General features: G+C 39.8%; 1 protein-coding gene across 4 annotated transcripts in view; it reads right to left on the reverse strand.

Moving 5' to 3' along the window:
• Nucleotides 1–8,084: 8,084 nt before the first annotated feature.
• The window catches only part of hnf4a (hepatocyte nuclear factor 4, alpha), a 173,927-nt gene continuing 160,918 nt past the window's right edge, over nt 8,085–21,093 (reverse strand). For 2 of the 4 annotated variants that reach the window (XM_051932577.1, XM_028812057.2), the window contains exons 6-10: nt 20,771–20,858; nt 20,414–20,566; nt 17,590–17,889; nt 12,603–12,725; nt 8,085–9,011 (exon numbers count right to left, since the gene is read on the reverse strand). In XM_051932577.1, coding sequence (XP_051788537.1) covers nt 8,869–9,011; nt 12,603–12,725; nt 17,590–17,889; nt 20,414–20,566; nt 20,771–20,858 — 807 coding nt within the window. In that variant the 3' untranslated portion in view covers nt 8,085–8,868. The remainder of the gene's footprint in view (nt 9,012–12,602; nt 12,726–17,589; nt 17,890–20,413; nt 20,567–20,770; nt 20,859–21,093) is intronic. The other 2 variants (XM_028812058.2, XM_028812059.2) reach the window with 2 other exon arrangements.

The following is a 21,093-nucleotide window of genomic DNA, read 5'->3' on the forward strand; positions in this document are numbered from 1 at the left end:
GCATACCTTGCCTCCGTTTAGCTAGCGATACCTGTTTGTTTATTGATTTTTAAAGTTTATCCTGTTTCACTACTACGCAGGCAGAACCACGGGGCACAGCTAGTATATACAGGGTGAGTCAAAATTATGTTAATACTAATGGATTATTTTAATCTCGAACACACCTTTCACAGGTTGATGGATAGGCCGTGTTAGAGCATTGCCATAGCCTTCACACTCCCCCGATTTGATACCCTGTGATTTCTGGTTATGGGGTATGGTGAAGGAGTGCGTGTATAGCAGGAAAGTTTGTGATGTCAATGACCTGAAGGACAGAATATGGACTGTGGTATCATCTTTTCCCAGCGAAATGTGTGTCCAGGCTTTAATTGGTACTGTTGCTTATTGGTTTTTGTGTGTTGAACATGATGGCGAACAGGTTGAAACATTCCTGTAAATCATCTTACACATATGAAGTATGTTTAATGAATAAATTGTTTCCGCCATTCAAATATTAACATAATTTTGACCCCTCCTGTATATATATAGTCACACATATGTGCTTAGGAGATCATTTCAGAGCTTATCAACTTATAATTCCAACCCGACCCACAGGTTGGTGCTGCCTTTAAAGGCTTCTCCTCTCCTTCCCCCCGCAGATCTAGAAAGCAACAAGTCAAGGGCAAATGGCATCACTTATGATTCTGAGGCTCCTGGACATGCCGCCTCTTACTCACCGCCTTCATAACTGGCACCACCACCATTTTTCTTCTGTCTAATGATGGACTCATGTCTGGAAAGATGTGTCGCACATCACACATTAAATTCATTTGTTTTATTTTGTCTTATAATATACAGGATTTGCCTGAGGCTGCCCCAAATCTTCATCTTTGTGCTGTGCTTCATTTACAGTATATACACAGTATAGCAGACTTGTCTCCTTCTTCCCTCACAGACCAGAGAAGTCACCCCTTGAGAGCACCAAACCGAAAGAAGCCCCTTCACCTTCTGGTCCACAGCATATAAAGGCAGAGCAGCCACAGAGGATGGTATCGAATTTTGATATGGACCTGGCTTCTGTGATGATTCCAGCCTGATACACTTTTTTTTTTCAATGTCCATCTAGGAGGATCAATCTTTATTTAGAACTACCTATGAAAGAACTTAATTATCATTGTTTTTTGGCAGTTTTGTTTTAATCACACAATTAATCCCAGTTGGTATCCCAAACATCTTATCTTGTCCTGCATTATATTTTTTCCCTGGTAACAATATATATGTTTGCTGTATATTGTGAGTGCCATAGAGGACAGACAGGAATTCTAGGCTGGACAACAGCATGATATCTTACCATGATGGAAGGTGCCAGAGGATCAACAAGCAGAAGCTGGAGGCCGGGAACAGTTCCATCCCCTATATGTTAGGTGGCAGTAGTTCACTGGAAGCGTTCTAGCTTAAACACCTGCAGGCGTTCATGGGAATTGGAGTCTGGAAGTGAAGTTCTGTCGGGGTCCCTGAGTGGCACTATTGGGTGCTGCCAGGGAAGGACTGCCCTGGTTCCCAAACAACCTGGAAGTGCTTCCTACTTGTCATGCCTAATCACTGGAAAACTTTCCGGGTCCATCATAAAAAGAACCTACAGCCTTACCTCAAGAAATCAAAGTCAGATGGCAGCAGGCAATACTCAACTGGAGCTGGAAGGAAAGGAAAGGATTTAATTGGTTTTGTGTATATGTATGTTATATATATTGTGATAGAAACCGGGGGCGTCAGCGAGCCCCAAATCCCCGAACACAAACACACATCCACAAAGTTACAAAAGCACAATTAATTTCTCTCCACAATACCTCTCCTCATAATTTCTCTCACCATTGCATTGCCCTCCTCCAGTCAAGTGTTGCTCCACATCCTCCCAGCTCCGACTTGCTTGGACAAGGGAGTGCGGTCCCTTTTATTTAGGACCCGAGAGTACTTCCGGTGGCAGGGCGACTGCCCGATTCCAGTACTTCAAAGTCATGCAGAAGTCCCATAAATTGGGGAGTGCATCTCCTGACAGCACCCCCGGCAACACCCATTGTCCCCAGCACGGCTGTGTTGCTGGACTACATCTCCCAGCATTCCCTGCTGATTTCCAGCTGAGCACAGATACGGATGGCTGCTGGCAACTCATGTCCTAGGGGAATAAATTCCCATGTTGCATCTTTCACAACTGATGGGCTGTCCATTCATCCCTTCTGGCCATCTCTCCTGGGTCTGGCTCCTTCCTCTTCCCTTGGCCAGGGTGCCTTTCTGTTCAGAGCCCCCTGTCCGGGTAAGGAACTATCTCCTTTTCTGGTTGGGATGCCCGTCTAACCCTTGTGACACTGACAATAAATACAGTATGTATATATGGGTAAAAAACATTCCTGAATCTGGTGTGAGGGTCAGTGGTCCAGTATCATATACCAGATAGGAAAAGTAAGAAAAGTGGCTTTGTAAGATGGCTGAGGTTTTTAGTAATCCTATTTGTCTTTCTAAGGCAGTGAAAGTTGTACGTGTCCTGAACAGAAGGCATCTCGGTGCCAGTAATATTCAGTGTTGCCTTTACCAGGATGTTATGCTGCCTGTGAGGATGGACTCTACTCTGCACCTGTAGAAGTTTGTGACAACAGATGGAGAAATGCAAACTACCCTTAGACATCTGAGGAAGTAGAGGTGCTGGTGAACCTTTTTGGCAAAAGATAAAATGTCTCATGCTCACCACAGTTTATCAGTTATAGTCACTCCCAGAGATTTAAAACTGCTCACTCTTTCAACAGCATCATCTCCCCTATAGACAGAAATGTAGTCTGCCTTCCTATTTCTGAAGTCTATGAACAGCTCGTTGGTTTTGCAGACTTTAAGGGTGAGATTGTTGCAATGGCACCACTGAGTCAGCAGTGTAAGCTGTCTCTTGATTTTCGGTGGTCAGGCCTATAATGTTGGTGTCATCTGCAGATTTAATGATGGAGTTTAAGCTTTGTCTGTCCACACCATCAGAGGTAAAGAAGATGTACAAAAGGAGGCCCAGCACACTACCGTGTGATGTGCCTGTGTTGAAGGTCAGCATGGAGGATGTGATGATGTCAGTCCACACATACTAAGATCTGTTGATTAAGAAATCCAAAATCGAAATGCAGAGGGGTGTGCTGAGTTCTAAATTTAGGAGTTTGGTGGCCTGCTTTCATGGTACAACAATGTTAAATGTTGAGCTGTTATCTTTAAAACGTACTCTGGCATAACAGTTTGTATTATTCTTTGAATGTGTATAAAGTGCAAGAGATATGGCATTCTCTGTGAAGTGGTTGTAACAATATGTAAACAGCAGGTGATCATGATAATCTGGAATGTTGTTTTTAATGTGTTCCAGCACCAGTCTCTAAAATAACTTCATCAAGATTGGAATGAGTGCAACTGGTCTGTTGTCAGTTAAACAGTTTGTAGCAATCGCCCGATACGGGAACGTGATTCCTACACTTCACCACCCGAGAGGGAAGTGGACAATATTTGAAGGTTAAAATAGCATTACCATATTTGGTCCTCGGCCCCTCTTGTCCCTATGTGCACCCTGAAATAACTGGTAAAAACAAATCAGAAGAAAGTGGGACTGGTAAATATATTGAAATCTGCTGATTACATTTATTTGCCCGGTGCCTGAGTGCTCATTTGTGAACCCCCTTCCCCAGACGCCCTCCCCAGCGGCCAAATCCTAACCCCCGGTTTTATACAGACAATAAAGAAAAATAAAAAAAAAACTGTTCTCAGAGAAAGCAAAAAGAAAGGTTTAATGTAGTCCATATATACGGAGAAGAAACCTGCAGTTCAGTTCCTACCGTAGGATGGCATGAGGAAACACAACAGTACTCTGGCGAAAACAGCTTCTCCGCTGGCTATCATGAAGAAACTCACTCACGAGTCCGACTCACTAAACGGGAGCACCCGGAGAACACCAGACCTTGGCCTCTTCTCCGGGATTCATCACACTGATTATTACTTCGGGGTGGCCACCCACAAACAGCAGACGTTCCTGGGTGTAGTCAGATCCTGATCATTCTTAAAGCGTAGATAGTCGTCACCTTGCATTCAGCCCTTTCCTTCCTTTTTTCTCCTCCTTTCCTCAATCCACCATTCCCCTTAAAAACAAAAGTTTCCCGCCGAAACATCTTTTCCCCGCTTGGTTGTCATATGGTAACATGACGCTGGCAAATGGCAGCTGGAATGTTTACAGGGCAGGGTCCTCCCAGCACTGGGTCGTCCTCACAAGTGCCTGAAAGGCTATCCGTAAACACCCTCCCAGCCACATTATAAAGTGACGGACAGTCCAGAAGGCCAACTCGAATGACAAGTTATGTAGCCTTGCTGCAACTTCACTTTTGTTTTCTTAGACACAATGATGTTGTCCTTTTAAAGCAGGTAGAGACCACAGATTGAAATATTTAAGATGTCACGGAACACATCAGTTAAGCGTTTGCTGCAGGGTTTGGAAACACACCTTTAAATTCCATCTGGATTGAATGCCTTATAAACAATAATATGTTTAAAAGTTTTCTTTATGTCATGTACCGAAGCAGAGAAGGATCACTAATGTGATGCTGCAAGCAATCGAATGGCGGGCTGCTTGTTGTCACAATCAAAATGGAAATAGAAACATTAAATTGGTCTGGAAGGAAAAGTAAAGATAATATCTGATTAGGTTTCACTTTGTAGTCAATAAGCATCACTAAACCCTGCCCTCAGAATCTCTAGGTAATGTATCCAGACTGGGAGAAAATGAAGGATCGTTTCATATAGTAACTTTGGATAAAACTTGGATACACCAGTATGACCTAGAGTCCAAACAACAATTAAAACACTGGGGGTAGGGTAATTCTCCAACACTAGAGATGAGATTGTACCCTATATTGATTATACATGGACCTCACAAGGTCCACATAACTGATCGAAATAACATTATTTCCTTTGGTGTTTATGCCAGTTAGTCTGAGAAGAACTGTTGGCTGTCTCTCTACCTCCTCATTTTGGTTCACTCAAAATGAAAGGTTGTAAATAGACTGCCCTGAGAAACTGTGGATTCAAATAGATGCCACACCCACCTGTTCTTCAGAGCTTGCCTCATGTGGCTACCTCCATGGGACACACTATGCTAATGACCAAGCCAGCTACAGAAAATCTTTGCAAATATTATAACCAACATTATGATCATGGGGATTATTGTTAAAAATGAAAATGTATTTAGTTTGACTGTGATTCTTTTAATAGCTGACGCTCAAATTTTGTGCTTACCCTTCATAACTTCCATCACTGTTCAGGTTTAGTAATCGTAGTAGGAGTAGTAGCATTTTCAGAAGACCGGAGCAATTTGTTATCTTCAGAGTACTTCACAAAATTCAGAAACCCCTGCTTTATACTAAGTAGGTTCACAGGGAAGCTGTAGCCTATTTTGGCAAGCACAAGGATAAGGACAGTCCCTTGACAAGACGCTAGTCCATCAATTGTTGCAAATATAAAGGGTCTTCAGACTTAATTTAGATAGATAGATAGATAGATAGATAGATAGATAGATAGATAGATAGATAGATAGATAGATAGATAGATAGATAGATAGATAGATAGATAGATAGATAGATAGATAGATAGATAGATAGATAGATTTGAAAGGCACTATATGATAGATAGATAGATAGATAGATAGATAGATAGATAGATAGATAGATAGATAGATAGATAGATAGATAGATAGATAGATAGATAGATAGATAGATAGATAGATAGAACTTTTCTTGCCCTCAGGCTTTTTACAGTAGCACTTTAAATACAGTAAATAAATAAACACCAACACTTTGGTCTGAGCAGAAATCAGAATGACTGTAAAGGATGAAAATTAAAAAGAAAGAAAAGTTCTAACTGGCTGTCACAATCACACTGAGGCATTATGCAGACGTATTGCTGTTGGTATAAAGGAGCCCCCAGTAGTGTTTCTTCACGCACTCCTGCTGAATTATTTGTTGGCTGAAAGTCCTCAGAGTTAGTGTGTCAGAGAGAGGATGGGCAACATTGTACATAATGGCACTCAGTTTTGTTTTAATTCTGTCCTTTGCTACTACCTCCAGGGGGTCTAGAGTGAGTCCTATAATTGAGATTGCCCTTTTAATTAGTTTGTTGATTCCTTGAGATCTATTGAAGTGATGTTACCAGCCCAGCACACCACAGTGTTGAAAATCATACTGGCCATCACTGAGTTATAGAAGAAAAAAGAGCCTGCTCTGTCCTTTCTTATACAGTTCCTCTGTGTTAGAAGACCAGTCCAACCTGTCATTGATGTGGACCCCAGGTACCTGTAGGAGAGGGCCACCTCTATGTCCACTCCTTGAATAGTGACTGGATATAGAGGCACTTTGCTGCAGACAAAGTCAATAACCAGTGCTTTGGTTTTTCTGATGTTAAGATGCAGGCAATTCTCTTTGCACCAAGAAACAAAGTTCTCCACCTGACTCCTCTCTTCTGTCTCATCCCCTTTATCTATGCACCCCATAAGTGCAGAATCATCTGAGAATTTCTGCGGGAGACATGACCTGCTGTAATATTTAAAGTCTGAGGTCTACAGAGTAAAGAGAAAAAGAGACAGGACTGTTCCTTGTGGTGCTCCAGTGTTGCTCACATTCATACCAGAAACACAGTCTTCAAGTTTGACATTTTTCGCACAGAATTTGCTGAGTTTACTTGTTCACTTAATTCTTCTCTGAAAAGTCTCAGTGTGGCTGGCTTAGACAAATATTTTTTTCTCCGCATGCAATGATAAGCTTTGGGAGGCTAGTGTGACATCACAAAGCTATAGCAGCCAATGTTTGATTGGAATGTCACCACCTGATCTGCACTACCAGGACAATTTGTGTAGCGCTTGTGTCACACTTTTACTTATGTGTACCATAAGAGTACTCCGCCTCACCCTTTAAGGCTCTGCATGATCTGCTTGAATAACTTACGGTGCATACTGTACATGTATGCGTGCTGTCACTAACCAATTGGTACTCCAGCTAGATTTGTGCCCTACCTGTGTTTAAAAACATTTTCATTTGAGGAATAAATTAGATAACCATAATGAGAATATTATGAAAATACTTTGTTCTGCATAGATTCATTGAACATTGTGCCTTCACTGCTGGATTAAGCATGTTATGCTCCTCACTACAGACAGACGAAACAATGCAGCACTGGCTGTCATTCATTTTGTCATTTTTCTTTGGCCAAATATTTCTGTTCAGCGCCCAAACTCTTTATCATTGTTGCTTGATTTCTTTACAATGTATTCATTCATTTTCCAAATTCAATTTTTCTAATATGGGAGATGTATGATGTTGGATTCTAGCTGGACAACATCAGTTTTAAGGTGCAGGAACCAACATTGTGCAGGATTCTGGTGCATCACAGGAATTTATTCAATTTCCCAAGTGGCCTCTTTTAATACACGGGCAAAGGGGGGGAGAAGCCTAAATAGCAGGAACTAAATCTGGATGGGAAGCTTCATCGGGCATCACAATACATTATGCTTATCAGTCCATTCTTTCATTTGTTTGTTCACTCATTTTCCAAGTACAGTTATTTTTGCAAAGAAGGTGCAAGATGGGCAGCACAGTGGTGCAGTGGGTAGCGCTGCTGCCTCGCAGTTGGGAGACCCGTCTGGATTCACTTCCCGGGTCCTCCCTGTGTGGAGTTTGCATGTTCTCCCCGTGTCTGCGTGGGTTTCCTCCGGGCGCTCCAGTTTCCTCCCACAGTCCGAAGACATGCAGGTTAGGTGGATTGGCGATTCTAAATTGGCCCTAGTGTGTGTGTTTGTGTGTGTCCTGCGGTGGGTTGGCACCCTGCCCGGGATTGGTTCCTGCCTTGTGCCCTGTGTTGGTTGGGATTGGCTCCAGCAGACCCTCGTGACCCTGTGTTCGGATTCAGCGGGTTGGAAAATGGATGGATGGAGGTGCAAGATGTTGGAGTCATCAAGTACAAGGTAGCTAAATCTGGATATGGAGCCAGTCTGCTCAAACAATGTATGATTGTTCATTCATTAAGGAAACACAGACACTTTTTTTAAAAAGTGTTAAAAAGGACTGTTCTTTTATTACATAATTTGAATCATTACATTTTTATTGTACTTTTAGAAGAGTTTAATTAACATTTATTAAACCTTACTTCTTGGTAAAATTGTTCAAGCAAGTTTTCTATATGAACTGAAACTGCTTGAGAAAAGAAAGCATTTATGATTATTTAAAAAATAATAATAATAATATAAAAAGTATTCTCCCTTTCGAGAAACTTGCTGTTCTGGATAATGGCAATATTGGACAGTTGTTATTAACAGTTGAACACAAACAAAATGGAAAAGGCAGATTTGCATTATACAAGTATAATATTACTTTATACTCTAGAATCTGTTGGATTAAAGCTGATGTGAAGTATAAAAAAAACTAAACTTTTTAGTAGGTTTACTTGCAGTTTTCCTTGACATCATTACAATTTTTAAAAAGAGCTTTCATTTGAGATATGTTCACAAGTGTTACTTTCCCTTTTACTAGGAAAAGTGATATAATACAATATACCTTTGAAAGTCTTGGAAATCTAAGACTTTCTATTTTTTTCCAATTACATCCATTCAAGCTTTTGCTTTAACAATTTAAAGTCTCATAAAAAAGTTCATTTCATACTATCAATGTGAGCTCCTGAGTTATGATTCTGCAGTAGGAACAGATAAATATTTTTTCTTTAGTATTTTTACAAAATGTCTCTTGTCACATAAATTATTTATACAACTTTTTTTGTCTAACTTAAAAAAATACTGATTATATTTGCCATGTTTATGCAAGCACAGGTCCAGTTTGGTAGTTAAATCACTTCTTGTTTAGTTATGGCAGAATGAGGAATAGATGTGGACTGTTTCGGTACAGTAGCAATGACCCCTTGTGTCATTTTGTATTGGTCTGAGCTGGATCCTGTAGGTGGAGATGGTAATGGAGTTTCAGGTGTAGCTGAAAAAGAGAAAAAGGGCTGGTTAATGAAATACAAAAATTTGACATGGGGGAGGATTGAGAAAACCTGATACTGTTATAAATTTTATTAGGAAATTTAATGTTCAGTGTTCAAAATTTTCCTTCTATACCCTCCATCCTATGCCCCCCCCCCCCCCCCCCCCAAATTAATGCCCGGGTGCTCACAGTGCCAACTTAGCAGCCTTATTGAGACTCAACACTCAAAACTACTCCTCCATTCAAACAGTTTCCCCCTGATGTCATAATCAAATCGAATCAAATCAAAATCTTTATTGTCATTGTAGCAATGAGACATTGTACAACAAAATTAAGGTGCAATTTTCCAATGCAAAAATAAAATAAAAACAAAACACAATTACTCAAGTTAAAACTAAAATTATCCATTCATACATACGTCATATTGCACTTGTCCCATAGCCAATGTTGACTTAGGGCTGTATTGTAAACATGAGAGTGTATTGTATTGTAAACATGAAGGTGCACATAGCAACATTCAGCATGGTGATGGCTGAAGGATGGAAACTGTTTCTCAGTCTATTTGTCTTAGTCTTTATGGATCTGAAACGTCTGCCTGAAGGCAGGCGTTCAAACAATGCATGCCCTGGGTGTGATGGGTCCTGAAGAATTTTCTTGATGTTCCCGAGACAACAGGAACAATGTAGTTCTTCTAGTAAGGGGAGAAAACAGCCGACTATCCACTGGGCAACCTTAATGATCCTGTGGAGCTCTTTCCTCTGTGCTACTGTGCAGCTGGAGAACCACGCACAGAGAAAGTAGGCCAGGATACTCTCTTAAGGACACCAGCAGTTTTTCAGAGATGTTGTTCTTCCTGAGAATCCTCATGAAGTAGAGTCTCTTTTGGGCTTTCTTCACTACCTCAGCAGTGTGTGTTCCCCAGGTCAAGTCTTCCCTAATGGTGACTCCCAAGAAGCGGAAGTCTGAGACCCTCTCCACACAGTCCCCGTTGATGATGAGTGGCTGGATGTTGTCTGTGTTCTTCCTGAAGTCCACGATGAGCTCCTTGGTCTTGGCTATATTTAGGAGCAAGTTGTTATTCCTACACCACGTTGTCAGCCACTCCACCTCATCCCTGTAAACAGACTCATCCCCCCCCAGAGATGAATGATGAGCCCTACTACAGTGGTATCATCAGCGAACTTAAAAATTGTGTTACTGTAGTGGGCAGGAATGCAATCGTGGGTGTAGAGGGTATAGAGCAGGTGGCTCAGCACACAGCCCTGTGGGGAGCCAGTGCTGAGGCTGATGGGTGTGGAGAAGTAGGGGCTCCTCTAACCCTCTACGTGCGATCACTCAAGAAGTCCTTGATCCAAAGGCAGGTGGAGTGTGGAAGTCCTATGTCTGACAGTTTGGTCACCAGTCTGAGGGGTAAGATGGTATTAAAGGCAGAGCTGAAGTCTATGAAGAGCAGCCGTGTGTAGCTACCCTGCTGCTCCAGATGGGACAGAACAACATGGAGAACAGTGGCCACAGCGTCCTCTGTAGACCTGTCTGCTCTGTAGGCAAACTGGTGCGGATCAAGCATGGGAGGAATGAATGACATGATGTGGTTCCTGATGAGCTTCTTGAAGCACTTCATAACCACAGGGGTCAGTGCAACTGGCCTGTAGTCATTAAGACTGGTGATGGTCTGTTTCTTGGCCAGAGGCACTATGACAGAGGATTTCATGCAGGATGGCACAGTGGACTGAGACAGAGACTGGTTGAATATCCTGGTGAAGACCCCAGCCAGTTGGTCTGCACAGTCTTTCAGATGCCTTCAGGTCCAGCTGCCTTCCGTGGGTTGACATCTCGCAGTGTGCATCTCATCTTGTGCTCCCCCACTGTAAAGATGGGGCTGTTGTTGGTTTCTGGATTGGGTCTGGCTGTCTCTGGTGGTTCCACTTCAAACCGGGCAAAGTAGTGGTTCAGTTCCTCAGTCAGTGATAAATCACCTCCCACAGCTCCGGGACTGGTCCTGTAGTTGGTCATATGCTGGACACCCATCCACACTTGCCTGCCGTTGTTGCTGTCCAGGTGTTCCCCGATCTTCCTTTTATAATCTAACTTGGCCTCTCGGATACCCCTCTTTAGGCTGGCATGGGCTGTGCTGTAGAGGACCTTGTCACCAGACTTAAAGGCAGTGTTCCTCTCTTTCATCAGCCTGCGGACTTCCCTGGTCATCCAGGTCTTCTGATTGGGGTAGACCATTGGGGTATGTTTATCCACTGTGACAATGTCTGTGCAGTTCTTAATATAACACAGTACGCTGTCACTAAACACTTCAAGGTCTGGGTGTTCAAAGATGTCCCATTTGGTCCTACTGAAACAGTCCTGCAGCTGCTGAGAGGCTCCATCTGGCCAAGATTTAACTGTCCTTGTGCTGTTAGGGGCAATTTTCCTGATTGGGATGTATGCCGGAATTAAAAACAGTGACGTGTGGTCAGAGTGGCCCAGGTGAGGTAGTGGTGTAGCCCTGTAGCCCTGTTTAATGTTTGTGTAGACTTTATCCAAAGTGTTAGCTCCTCTGGTGGCACACTTGACATGCTGATGGAATTTAGGGAGCACAGGTTTTAAATCCACATTGTTAAAGTCTCCAGCAAGAATATACACAGCATCAGCTCTTATCTATAATATGTTAAATCATTGGAATTTGTGTGTGCTGTGTGCATTATGATGTGGAGAGGAGGGATGGGAGCTGCTTGATGGGAGGCTTGCAAAGTTCAAAATGTTTGTTCTGTCACTGTTTCATCCTCACACTTTTACAAGCAGACTCTAATGTTATTACTCTTGTTTGCTCTTATATGTTTTCCATACTCAAAATGTTTACTTGTCAAAATTGGTTGTCCCAGATTTATTTAATTTGTCTAAAACAATTCCATATTTAGCTTGTTCTGTTTCCAATGTCCTCTGTGAGCCCAGAGATTTGTGAAATATGTGAAAACCGAAAGGATTAAACATAAGAGCTCAATGTGAAGACCCCAATTTCTCGTGTGTGAAGTTGCCTAGCAAAGGAACTGAAATCCAACTGCATTTTAGACTCTGGCTCTACTTTATGAGTCACCAAGTCAAAATATACTAACAATTTTATTTTTAAACTGTGCAGCATAAGCTATTTTTAAAAGTGTTCTCATTAAAAAAAAATAGAAAAAAATAACGGTTGTCCCTGATAATAATGAAGAGATGAAGACTCACAGATCTTTTTGGATAAAAAAAAGTAAAGAACATAGTGTAACACTAAGCATTTCGGTAAAAGACTCAAACCTGAGGCATTGAAATGATCAGCTTTCCTAAACTACTTAATCTTACATAATTAAAACATTAATAATGGAAGACTATTCTTTTATAATACCTATGAAAATGATAGATAGATAGATAGATAGATAGATAGATAGATAGATAGATAGATAGATAGATAGATAGATAGATAGATAGATAGATAGATAGATAGATAGATAGATAGATAGATAGATAGATAGATAGATAGATAGATATTCAAGTTACAGCATATATCTTTCTGAGTATAAAATTATTTATCCTAACAAAGTGTGCATTAATTTATAAAATACTTACATATTTGTCCATTATGAATCTGGGCTGGCATGGTGTTGGTTACTATAACATTACTGCTCAAATGCTCTTGTACCAGATGAGGATGCAATGTGTGTGGGGTGTGAGGAGCTTCATTTGCTGTACCTTTGGAAGAAATCAGAGGAGATTTAAATTAATATGGACATAGTTACTGTATAAACACAGTACCATATTGCATAACCTAACGATTCTAAAGCAATATTCCTAACAATATGGAGCCTGTGCATTTTCACCATGTTGTTTAATCAATTTACTCCAGTTTCCTCCCTTATGTAAAACACGTGTAGGTAAGGTAAATTGGCCACTTTGGTAGTATAGTATCTGTCTCTCGGTAGTCACACAAAATGAGACAGATGCCACTTGTGGTTGTTTAGTGTGTTAGTTTAGATGGCTGAGGAATTAGAACTTGAGACAGTGCAGGAAATACGTGTGAATGTGGGTATGTGTGAGAGTGTTCCCTGCAGTGGACTAGAATCACACCCATGGGCTCTTGCCTTGTGATTAATTGTAACTATGTGTGAAACTATCTCGTTCAGACACTTGATTGTTTTTTAGTCTGTTCATTTAATTCATTCCACAATAAGTTTCTGCTCTTCAAAATGTTTTTTGTATTCTACAAGATAAGAGTTTCAATGTAATATTAAAATATCAACTGCTTATCATGTTATTCTTTCCACACTGTGTGGGTATAGCAGGTCCACGGCTCAGAAGAAAAGCCCAGATTTTAAATAAATAATGGCCGCAGCTTAAAGAGGGGGCATGGTAGTGTGGCCAGAGCGGTTCTCAGATGCTACGTGATGTGGATGTTTCCTCGCTTAAGTGCACAGGTGGGGAATTGTCCGTATCCGTAATTGATGCCGGGAGCTGCTAATCACTGCACATGTGCCACGTCCCCATTATAAATAGGCGAACCACGAGTGCGGACGGAAGAGGAAAAAAATCAGAAAGTGAATGGAGGTTAGTGGAAGAAGAAAAAGGAAGCTGGAAGCCCGTGTGTGCAAGCATGAATGAGCGAGCAGGTGAAGGCAGGCTCGCTAGAGAGAGCAGACAGCTGAGAGAAGAGCCCCTCGGGAGTGTTAAGCCGACACTCTGGGGCAGCTAGAAGTGGTCACTCCTGCTGAGCGCTTTGGAGGAGCAGGAGTTACCGGAAGGTGGTTGGCTCACCGCAAAAGGTAGCGGGAGTCAGTAGGCTTGGGAGGTAGCAGCCCCAGCATGAGCGTCCTGGTCACTGGGGAACCCAAGTCATAGTCTAGAGAGTCCTATGGAGCCAGGGACTGCCAGGGTACAGACTAGAAGGAGAAGGTCAGCTGCAGGTAGGGCAACTCCCCTGGTGCAGAGCCCGGATGGGAGAAGCAGGGGAGCCGCCCGGTAGAAGAAGGCACCGGGCTTTATTTTAAAGGACTGCTTCCAGCCGTAGTATTTTAACTTCGGTTTTATGGATTTATTCATTGGATTTTAACCTCCACCTTTTCACTGGTTTTTAATGGATTATTTATTTATTGACTTTTTGAATCACTACACTATTTATTTTGAACACTGTTTTTGGCTCTGTTATTTAAGAAAAGCATTTGCACCTTTTTGCGCCATCCTCTTGCTTTGTTGTGTCCTCACTGTCCAGCTCATCAGGTTACATTACCAACGGTGTCGGGTTCAAAAGCTCCCATAAGGGAGATAGGAGTATGGAGTAAGAACCTGCATCGTCACACACTGATAAAATCATGAATTGTCACATTTCTATTCTGCACTAATAGACTCCTGACTCCAAAGCATTGTATGAAGCATGCATACATGCTGAAAATAATAAAATACTCCACACCCACACTGAGAACTGAATGTCCACACATTCACATTCCACAAAGTTAGAAAATGACTACAAAACGTCGAATCTAGGGTGATCTATAACCTTAAATTTTGTGATGTTTTTCTGACTCCTTGCCATTCAAAAATTAATGAATCGGCTTGAAGATATTAAGCTGGATTCAGAAAGAACTCAGACCCGTTCACTTTCTGCACACTTTGTTGTGTTATTGATTTAATTTTCAATAGAAATTGCTATGTTTGCCAAGCAATCTACACTTAATAATCCATAATGACAAAGTGAAAACATTTTCAGAAAAGTTTGCAAATTTATTAAAAATCAAAAACTGAAATATCTCATTAGTCAAACCTCATTGCTGCAGATTGGTGAAGCAATTTTAAAATTGTATTGTACGATCAAACAGATTATATTTGGCCATCAAAGACAGTTTGACTAAAGCACGGCCAATGACCTAGATGTAAAATCCTGCTGCTCCCTTAACCAGGGCCAATGACCGATACATAAAGTCTTCCCCCCAACCCCACAGATAGCTGGGTGTGCTCTTCTATCTATTCATTAACCAGACACCAACAACTTCACAGACAGCAACTATATGATAACCTTTGTCCCGAAAAGTTAATGAATAGCTTAACTTCAATCAGCGGAGTTGATGACTTTTCTACTAAGCAATTGGGTTATATTATAAGTAAGCTTCAAATTTTCAAAATATGTTTTGTGTAAGGCTAAATATCTAGAAATTCAATGCTGCATATTCATAGCTGACGTGTAATACTTTTGCTTAATTAATATTTAAATTAGTCAGGAATTGAGGCACAGAAGGTGGAGTCAAGCAAACTCCTGTTATATTTCAGTGGCAAAAGGGTTAAACAATCCAAAAAAAAAAAAAAAAAGTTCAAGCAGATTATAAATTTATTTCATTTCTCATAATTTCAAGACCAGAATGTAAATGATGATTAATATTAACTGTTACTAATGGTTATAAAAATATTATTTAGTTTAAGTGAAATTCCACTGTGGTGGGTTGGCGCCCTGCCTGGGATTGGTTCCCTGCCTTGTGCCCTGTGTTGGCTGGGATTGGCTCCAGCAGACCCCCGTGACCCTGTGTTCGGATTCAGCGGGTTGGAAAATGAATGGATGGATGGATGAAATTCCATTTGCTCCTTTTATGTACCTGTATCTTAGCCTAAACAGTCTTTATTATGTTAAAAGGTGGAGGCTGAACTGTTAAAAATGTATTTGTTTACAGAGATAAGCTGCTTCTTTTTTAAAAAATAAAAAGAAAGACAGGTGCAGACTTAAGAACTTTATTTTAATTGTGCATAGAATAACAAGTATATGACTCTCATAACAAAAGAGAATTTATTATTTCTGCATGTGTACTGTAGTAGAAATCCCCATAAACGTTTTGGTTTTTTACCAGCTAATATCTAAAATTATGATATATACTATAATATTTTCATCTTATAATTTTACAGTGTAAAACTTGACTTTTTAAGTTTGGTGACTGTAACGCGTGCTTATAAAATGATCAGCAAATGCTTCTACGAAACTAAGTTTGCAGCTTGGTTGCACACCTACAGCAGTAGACGCTCTGTGGCTGCTCCAACCTGTAGGACCATAGCATTGTATCACAGTATAATTAACAAAAGAGTATTTTTAAATAATAAATTGTGACATTGTGTCATGGAAATATTATAGTATTGTAGCAGTGAACTGATTGCCCTGAAGATGAGAATAAGTAGATGCCTGATTGACACACAGAGTGCTGCACATACAGTAAGACGAGCCTTGGGATGTTTGCGCTACAATCTACAAGACCAGAAAGATTCAAGAATGCAGCTAGAGATTTTCAGAGGAGAGAATAAATAGCAGCCCCCTTACAGACAAGGATGTCTTTTAGAGGATTGCAAGAACAGTCCTTGACTATGGGAAGGCACATACGCAGGGCTAACTTGAAATTCACCTAACCTGCTTGTCTTTAGGATTTGGAGAAAAGCTGGAGTACTTGGAAGCATTAGAAGGGTAACCAAACATAGCAGCACTAACCACTGTGTTGGTATGAAATGAATATATTACTAAATTTTTCAATCAAGAATAATTTAAGCAAGGACAGAAATAATAATGACTTTATCCATTTTTCAAACCTGCCCTGGAGAGATGATAGCATACCTGGATCTCAGAGTGGGCCTGTTAGGCCCAGGCCCAGAGGTATAAAGTACAGGGGGCCCTCACGAAAATTAAAATAAACTAAATATTTGAAGTTACTCTCTATAATGGCCATAAAGAGTCAAGTTACTCATAACTTGAATTTTGATGATATTGTGACTGAATCTACAAGGAAAAAAACAGGACAGAGGTCTCTGAAAGATAAAACTTCTGTAGTTGTCTTTTCTGGTGTATTTAGGCCTGATAACAGACTGTACTGGTTTATTGGTTAGAATATTATTTCGATGGCTATAAGGTTATTACTCATAGGTCAGGTACACCTCACTGCTGCCACAGCACAGAATGTTTAGAACACGGCTTGTGAGTGCCAGCAGTTTTATGTCACACATCAGCAAAATCCGTTGCTGGACCATTGGTTTGACTTTAGAGAGTACAGTCTCCGTATGAGCAAACTAATGACTGCGATTTTTGTGATCACGTGTGGAAAAGATGAAAATGATGATCACTTTATTTCTCAATTTATGTGGTTGTGGGGTTTTACTGTATTTGTATTTTACTATTGAATATAAGCCTAATAGGAGATGGTACTTTCTTCAATTGCCAGTTTATCATATTTAGGCCCAGGATCTATGAAGCAGCAATGCCAAGAACTGGGAAAACATGCAGCTAAAATGACCAAAATAACAACAGTCAGTGCACATAAAACTTCAGAATGTAATCATTACTAACTCTAATATAATACACATTCAAATTTTCACATCCCAGCAATTATGCTATTCAGAAAATGCAATGAATACAAGTTTTGTCATTTCAGGTTTGGTCTCAGAGTTCTCTCACTGTCTCTCTCTTTCTCTCGCTCTTATCTATTTATTTATAATAATAATACATTTTATTTATATAGTGCCTTTCCCATATTCGTCTATCTATCTATTGAATGCAGTGTCTCTTGTGTCTGTCTAAGGTATAAGAAACTTGATAACTAACCCTGACTTGTTTTAAATTTGAACTTGCCCAGAATTCTTTGTTCATCATATGTGCTGCTCCTACCTCCTAGTAACATCTCTTGCAGCAAGTTGTCAATTTTGGCCATTCCGAAGAGCTTTACGAATTGAATTTGTTCAATCATCTGCCAAGTAATACTCTGCAAAGTTGGCAGCAGAAGGAGAAGCTCCCCAAACCTTCCCCGTGAATCATATTGCCGGTCATTGATATAGTCCTCAAGGCTGACTTGCACTTGGTACCGCATACGTTTGATTTTCGCTGGGTCACTGAGACCTTTGGCATCTATAATAGAGCAAAAAAGAAAAAAAAAGGTTATTGTATACCTAATCACCATGCTGTTAAGAAACTTTCTATCCTTGGTCATTAAAATGATATACATTTAAATATTACATTTCTGATGAAGGAAAACAAAAACAACAATGTATTGTGATTTAGATTTGGTAAATTTATGTGACAGCTCCCAGCAGTAGAATGGCAGATTAAGTTTCTAAGGGTATTACAGACGGAACTCTATGATATAAGGAAGAAACAACAGGTGGGTTTAGAAAATGGACGGATGGATGGACGGAAGGTGGGTCATTTGAGATACTAAGAGTAATTTAATGGAGGCATCCTAACCTAATCTTCAGATAAGATGGTTGTGCAGGATTCTAATTCTAGTACAGCAATGGAGGATTTAAGAGTCTCAAAAGAGCACCTGCAAGCTTGGTCCTTCAGATGACAAGTTATTGTAGTGAGAGCAACAAGCAACTGAATATATACGTATGTAATCCATAAGTCAGTCAGTCTATCTATCTATCTATCTATCTATCTATCTATCTATCTATCTATCTATCTATCTATCTATCTATCTATCTATCTATCTATCTATCTATCTATCTATCTATCTATCTATCTATCTATCTATCTATCTATCTATCTATCTATCTATCTATCTATCTATCTATCTATCTATCTGAGTCCAGTTAATCCATGGCATGGTTGCCACAGGCCATACCTCTGTATGTGGCATTGTGCACAGTGCAGGACACACCTCTGTCCATTAAAGAGGACATTCATGCACACTCCCAAACAGATGTGGTGCCAATTTAAAATCATTGGGATGTGAGAGTAAACCAGAGTGCCTGCAGAAAAGCCACATAGACACAGGGAGAATCTGGGACCGCCACATAGACAGCGATTTAGACATTGATTTAGTTGGACTTTGAACCTGTGACTGTCCTTTATTTAATCTGTCTTCTATAATATTTAAGCAACACCCCATCTGTAGCATTTATCAGCCAGAGATACTTCTGTTGTTATTGTTGTTACAACAGACACCTAGATCATGAGAATGGGTGTATGATTTACTGTAAGCTAAAAAGAATTTATTCAGAATATAAGAGGTAATTATAGTTATAACATGGCAATAATTTCACTTTGACCCATGATGCAGTCTTCTTCAATTAGATTCATCAAACCATTCTAAATTGCTATAAATTTATGGTAGTGGATCTGATAACAAATGAATGGATATTAAATACTGCACTGAAATTATTTAATTGACTCATCATGTGTTATTGGGATGGGAAGACATCTTCTCTTGAGATGAAGTTGTGCTGATGAATGTCAGGCTACAGCTCCTGTATATACTCTATGATCATGTTTACTAACACCAGTAATAAATTAAATTATTGTTCTTTAGCTCAGTTATTGTGAACTGTTGTTAGAATGGACTTCTTTCTGAGGGATTAAATGCTAGAGATTATTGATGTTCAAAGTTATGTACACCTAATTTTGTGAGAACCTTAAAATGAGACACTAGATGGCAGTGTAGGACTGTAATGTAATGTTATTTACCTTGAAAGTAATTCAGTAACAAGAACGGAGGCTGCCAGTGATATCTTCAATTTCGTAAAAGGTTAAAGAAAATCAATGAAGCCAAAACTTTGAGGTTACCCTTTTAATTATATCCATTGCTTGTTTAAGGTTGAACTAAACAAATACAGAAAAAAAAAAAAAAAAAACAATCCTCGCATACTAATATAAAGAGACTTGTTTAGGGATAAGAAAATTGAATTGAATTGAAATGAATGGAAGGAATGAACTTCATTCAGAAAATGGATTAATTCATCCGTCCTTCTTGTAGCAAGAAAAGTTTCTTTTCCATCTATTAACTGAACTCCTCCATCTATTCAGGTCAGCACCTAAACCAAATCACATAGCTTTTAAATGTTACTCACTTCTCCCCTTTATCCATGATGTCTAAAGCATACACTGTCTTGGAAAAGAAAGTGGCATTTTTAAAGACTACAACCATCCTGCACAGACACTTTCCCTTTCCTCCATTCTGGCAAACCGTACACATTATTACTTACACCAATAGAAACGGGAGCTGCTTTTATCCTTAGGCTATAAGGTTACTCAAAAGTCACTCATAATGACCAACCCAAAGTATGAAGGTTAGCATGTACAGCGAGTTCAGCTGCAAAATTTGTCTTTTTTTTTCACATTGAATATTAGCATTCAAATCATTTTCAACATATTTTGCTTAAGTTACTCAGTATGATTACAGGGTTTCCAGATGACACACATCACTATATGTTGTCTCCTGCTGAAACCTTTTAGGGTGTTAGCTTTGTTTTAGCACAGAGCAAGTGAATAATACATTTGTCAAACAATTTTAGAAACAAAACCACTGAAAAAGCCTGTCGAACCTTTAATTCTTCAGGTGTCTGTTATCTACCATAAACAATCTGCTTTAAATATTTACATTTAAAATTCTCCACTGTTGTATATGCAAAAAAAAAAAAAAATTAGTATATACCTGGGTCAAAGAAAACAATAGCTTTTAGGCAAGCATATTCATTATCATCTATCTGTAGCTCTTGGAATGGCAGCACTAATTCATCAAGGATTCTTACTGTCACCCGGCCAACTTCTAACTCTGGGCAGTTGCGTGGAATGATGTGGTCATTTCCTTTGAGGGGAAAAAAACAAACAAACAAACAAATAACAAAAGCCCAAATCTGGAATGTGTCTACTTAGTACGTAATGCTTGCTGATCCTGAGTTAGCTCCTCAATGTTTTTTCCATAACATTTTTTTCATTACAAATTATTACTTTATTTAAAGACACAAGTGAAAAAAAACGTTTTTCTTTTCAGATCTTCAGTTTATCTTACCTAATAAAAGAATATCCTTGAACAACATAGACCTCTTTGTGGCACCAAGCAATAAATGTTCCCCAGCATGAGCACGTAATAAAGCCACCTGTAATGCATAAAAACAACCTGGTTATGCTATTATCATATTATGATTGTGTGGGGGTGAAAACTGTTTATTGTACTCTTTTTTTTTTGTAACATGCAAAATTCCATTGAGTTTTATTCACGGCATATGCTGATCAGCTGCTTTTGTCTGCTTGAGTTTGTGCTGCAATGTATATCCCATTGACAAGATGACTGGGGGGCTATTACGAAGGTATCACAATTTTACTGTATATAAA

Source organism: Erpetoichthys calabaricus, chromosome 10, assembly GCF_900747795.2.
Source record: "Erpetoichthys calabaricus chromosome 10, fErpCal1.3, whole genome shotgun sequence".
In the NCBI taxonomy this organism is placed as follows: domain Eukaryota; kingdom Metazoa; phylum Chordata; class Cladistia; order Polypteriformes; family Polypteridae; genus Erpetoichthys; species Erpetoichthys calabaricus.